The sequence below is a fragment of the Gekko japonicus genome, unplaced genomic scaffold (assembly GCF_001447785.1).
Source record: "Gekko japonicus isolate JY-2015 unplaced genomic scaffold, Gekko_japonicus_V1.1 scaffold815, whole genome shotgun sequence".
NCBI classification, from domain to species: Eukaryota; Metazoa; Chordata; class Lepidosauria; order Squamata; family Gekkonidae; genus Gekko; species Gekko japonicus.
The window spans coordinates 29,906-34,871 of NW_015161974.1; the positions used below are offsets into that span (position 1 = coordinate 29,906).

At 48.4% G+C, this 4,966-nt stretch overlaps 1 protein-coding gene across 1 annotated transcript in view; it reads left to right on the forward strand.

Moving 5' to 3' along the window:
- LOC107126189 (fibulin-7-like) overlaps nucleotides 1-4,966 on the forward strand; it is a 20,040-nt gene that overhangs the window by 8,767 nt on the left and 6,307 nt on the right. The window contains exons 6-7 of the mRNA XM_015429716.1: nucleotides 2,733-2,855; nucleotides 3,630-3,767. Of these exons, the coding sequence (XP_015285202.1) occupies nucleotides 2,733-2,855; nucleotides 3,630-3,767 (261 nt within the window). The remainder of the gene's footprint in view (nucleotides 1-2,732; nucleotides 2,856-3,629; nucleotides 3,768-4,966) is intronic.

Genomic DNA, 4,966 nt, shown 5'->3' on the forward strand with positions numbered 1-4,966 from the left:
CTTTCCCTTATATCACCTTATCTCACCCCTCTTTTTCATGTTTTCCATGGATTTTACTAGTATTTATTGTTTTCTATTGTACAGAACATTGCTCATGTATCTCGTTACTTAGACAAATTGCCTTTCCACACTGCCTGCTCCATGTGGCTTACAAAGTAAAACATAAGAACATAAACATCATAGAAATTGTAACAATAAATGATTAAAAACCCAGCCTTGAAACAAGCTTTGCCCCTCAGGCTAGAAATAGACAGTAAAAAGCAACTTTTAAAAAACCAGCCCCTAAATTAAAAGCCTGGGTATAAAGAAACATTTTAGCTGGGCACCTAAAAAGAGAGCAGAGGAGGCACCAGGCGAGTGTTATGGGGAAGGGTGTTCTGCTAGAAACAGTGAGGAAGAAATCCCATCTCCAGACAAAAGAACTGTCAATCTAATACCCTTTTAAGTCTCTCTCCACCAGCAAGGCTTTCCAGCTCTCCCACTTCTGCAAGAGATCTCCCACCTCCCCTACCTGCCACTGTTCAGCTGGACAGCAGGGGAAGGAAATGGCGCAGGAAATCTGAGGGCAATTGACGTTGTCCTGATGCCATTAGGTCACTTCCGGGGTGACCCGGAAGGGACATTGTCGCGTCAGGCAATGATCTAGCATTCACCCCCAACTCTGTGGTTAAACCATAGAGTTCTGGCTGAATGGTAGTGTCAATGGTGATGCAATGACACCATTTCTAGGTCACACCAGAAGCGACATCACTGGTGCTGCTGTTACATGACCAGCAAGGCCAGCTGCCCCCAACGTGACTCATTGGTTGCCAGACTCAGGATGGCAAGCCTGCTACTAGCTCAGAGCTGGCAGTTTTACAGGCCCTGATGGGGACAAAAAAAATATCCTAATTGTAAATATAGGCTGACGGGGCCTGAACTAACTGAGATTGAAAGTGATTTGGGGTTTAGAGTAGAAAGTTCTATGAAAATGTCAACCTATTGTGTGGCAATGATAGAAAAGGCAAACTCCATGCTCAGGATTCTTAGGAAAGGGATTGAAAATAGAGCAGGCAGTATTATAATACTCTTGTATAAAGCTATGGTTGCAGCTTCCTTTGGGCTGTGGTCGAACACACTAAATAATCTACTTTCAATCCACTTTCAATGCACTTTCCAACTGGATTTTGCCAGTTCACACAACAGGTTCTTTCTGCATTTGCTGGCCCTCTCTAGATTTTCTCAGTGTCCGAGTCGAGGCAATTTAAATCCATGGCAAAACAGTATCCAAATAACACGGGCAGGCTGAAACCAGCCTGACCACTGAAGGGAGGTAGTGTAATGCAGAATGGGGGGGGGACTCAATAAAAAGAAGGTTGAACTCAATTTTAGTGCAGAGTGGGGAAGAAACCTGGATTGAAAAGAAGGTTGGATTTGGTTTTAGTGCAGAATTGTTTGGAGGACACCACGGTGAACACAGATTAAAAGGAGAGTGCAGAAAGGGCCACAGTAGAATCCAGTCGGAAAGTGCACTGAAAGTGGATTGAAAGTGGGTTATTTAGTGTATGTGACCACGCCTAGGAATATTTGTGTGCAGTTCTGGTTGCTGAATCTAAAAAGGATATTGCGGAGCTGGAAAAAGTGCAAGGGAGAGCGACCACGATGAATAGAGTTTGAAATGTACTGGGTTCAAGAAGCATAGACGAGTGATTTCAGCTCATGATTTACTCGTAGGTAGAAACTGAGACAAGAAAGCGGAGCCAGTTCCAAACCACACTCAACACACCCCCAACACCCGTGATAGGTCTATTTACAGTGCCCCCATAACCATAGGTTCATTCTAGGATCCAGATCGGCTGATAGGTCCATTCTAGGATCCTCAGTGTCCATTGTTCTAGGTCGCAAAGCTCCGTGCGTTCGCTAGGCCACGTGCGAGGCTGACCGCGTGCGTGGTCTTTTGTTAGGCCATAACAGAGTTGGAGCAGCTTTCTTTCTTTTTATTTTTTGTATAGAGTTGGAGCAGCTTTCCTATAAGGAAAGGTTGGGTGTGCCTGAGCTTTTTCAGTCTAGGAAAAAGATGGCTAAGGGGAAACATGATCGAGGCTTATAAAATTATGCATGGGGTGGAGAAAAGTGTATCGAGGGAGCTTTTCCTCCCTCTCCCCTGGGCACCCAGTGAAAGCGATGGATGGGTAATAGACTCAGAATGGACCAAAAGAAATCATTGTTAACTCAATCAGTAATTGTGGAATATGCTGCCAATGGAAGTAGCAATAGCCACAAGCACAGGTGACTTTAAAAAGAGGTTAGACAGTTTTACGGAAGGGAGGTCCAATAGCTACTAGCCCTAATGACTAAAGGGAACCAATATCCCAGAGGTAGTAAACCTGTGAATGCCAGGCACTATCAGGGAGAGACTTTGGCCTCTATGCTCAGCTTGTTGGCCCTGGTTGGCCACTGTGTGAATCAGGATGCTGGACCACACGGACACTGGCTTGATCCAGCATGGCTCTTCTCATGCTCTCTTATGAATGCGAAACAGAGAATCCTCATCATGCGGAAGCCACCTTAGCCTGGCAGGCTTCATGACTGGTGGTCTTGCTTGAAGAGGCAGTTTTATGTTCTCTGGAACCAGAGAATAAAGCTAGAAACATGGCAACCCAAAGTAAGATCCTATTTACATGAAGTACCTGAGGGGTGAAGGGTCATTTCATGACAGACTTAATGAACTTATACCTACTTCTTGCCTGCAGATTGGGTGACGCTGAGTAACTCGTCCTTTAGCCGCCAGCCCCGTTGTGCTGAGAACGTCCTGGGCTCACGCCAGTGCAGCTGTGACACAGGCTTCCAAATGCGGGCAGGGGGCATTTGCCAAGGTAAGGGGGAGGGGAGAAGGGTGCATGGCAGGTGCATGGGGAGGGGCCCAGGGGTCCTCCTGGTGCTTTGGGGCTTTTCTGCATCCTCATTTTCCTTGCTTGTAAATTCCTGTTTTTTCAGAGGGCAGGGTGGGGTGGGGTCTGTTTCCCATGTGCTTTGCTCCCTTTAATGGTTGATTTGATATTACACCAGTTTCTGTCCAGCATAAAAACTCCAGTTGAAGCCTGCAGGGAGATTTGCTGGCCATAAACTGGTGTTCAACTTACATAACTTATGTGGCTCCCAGAATTCAGATGGCCATAGTGCAGAAATCTACACTTTTATAACGCATGCAAGCTCTGCTCATGGGTCCCGTGCAGTTTCCTTGGCACCTGGCTCCAGCTTTGCTCCCACTTGCCTTGAAAGGCCAATAACTGGATCTGGGCAACAAATAGAGTTAGAGAGAGGAATCAGACAAAGGAGAGAGCATCCCCCATACCTGGATGCTTTATCTTCTGTATGAATTTATCTTCAGGGGCAACTTGCCTCCTACCTTACTGACCATGAATACCTCCTGGTTCTGCTGCACTAGGAAGATGTGTGCCACTATGAAGGGTGGGACACACAGTGGGGAGAGGCTTGTATTACAGATAGGTACTGAGAGGACAGGATGTTACTCTGCACAGAGAGACATGTGCCCCCAGTGCAGCACCAACTCTCCAGACCCTGGAACTCCCTCCCTACCTCCACACCCAATGACTGCTCAGCAACTTCCTTGTCATCATTCTCCCCAGATGTGGATGAGTGTCAGCTCTTCCAGTCCAGCCGCCTCACGCGCATCTGCCTCCATGAATGTGTGAACTTGCCCGGCTCCTACCGATGCACTTGCCCAGCAGGCTACCGGCTCCAGGCTGACAAGAGCACCTGCAGTGGTGGGTATTGGCAGTGGTGGGGGATGAGGGCGGAGGTGGTTGGAAAGTGTTGTGTAGGGTGGGGAGCGTTGCCTCACTGCTTGTGACTGAATTGTGTGTGTTTTGGGGGGCAGGGGCAGTCTTCGTGATCCTGGGGCCCTGGGCCTAGGTCCAGACTGGGCCCCCGGAATCATTGCTGCCCTCTGCAGGGCCACCCCACTGAGGCCAAGCAAAGAGTGGCCTTTGTCCCATGCAGAAGCAACAATAAGGTGCACCAGATGCATTAAGCGAACTGCTGCAACGGAGGGAAAATCAGGGCATCGTAATGAGGACTATTGATAACTGGAATGCTTAAGACACATCATGGAAACTGTTTGGTGCAGTGATTAAGTATGTGGACCAGCTGCTGGTGTGACCTAGGGTCAGTCACAGTTCTCTCAGAGCTGTTCTCTCACGAGCAGTTCTCTCAGAGCTCTCTCAGCCCCACCTACCTCACAGGGGGTCTGTTGTGGGGAGGGGAAGGGAAAGGAGTTTGTAAGCTGCTCTGAGACGCCTTCAGGTAGTGAAGGGTGGGGTATAAATCCAATCTCTTCTTTTACTACAACTATGCTTAATGTGGCCCTGATTTCCAGGCTTGGTGCCAATTATTAGGAAACATACTCATTTCAGAGAGTGGCAGAGTCAATTCCCACAATAGCTGTTTACAGTATGCCAGTCTCCCAGGGAAAGTTAGTGCACTTCCGGTATGGCGCGACGACGGGCGAGCTCTAGCGAACGCTGAGCCGCCCGAATGCGTTAGTCTTCTTTCGGGGGCCCCGGTTGCTGGGGAACCCCGACCAGCGGACCTGGTATGGACTGCTGGAGCAAGGGGCTTTATTTTTTGGGGCCCCCGCAATTGGCAATGCGGGGGGTGTCCAGAAAATGCCCCAGAAGCAGAGACTGACGGCGGAGCAAACATGGCTGCCATGATTTTGCAAAGTTGCAGCCGCCGGGTTTTTTAAAACTGCACGGGTGGAAAAAAGACTTGTTAGTAACGCAAACGCAAGAAGAGACAGGGTGTGGACTGAACTTAAGAACAAGCAGAACTATTGAGGCAAAAATTACTATCAGCTGGGAAAACGGACGAGACCTCCGGACAGCAAAGCCCAAACAGGTAAACAAAAGCGGCCAGTGAACCGAAAAGGAAGGACTTACAAATATTTATTTTGGAGGAGGGAAGG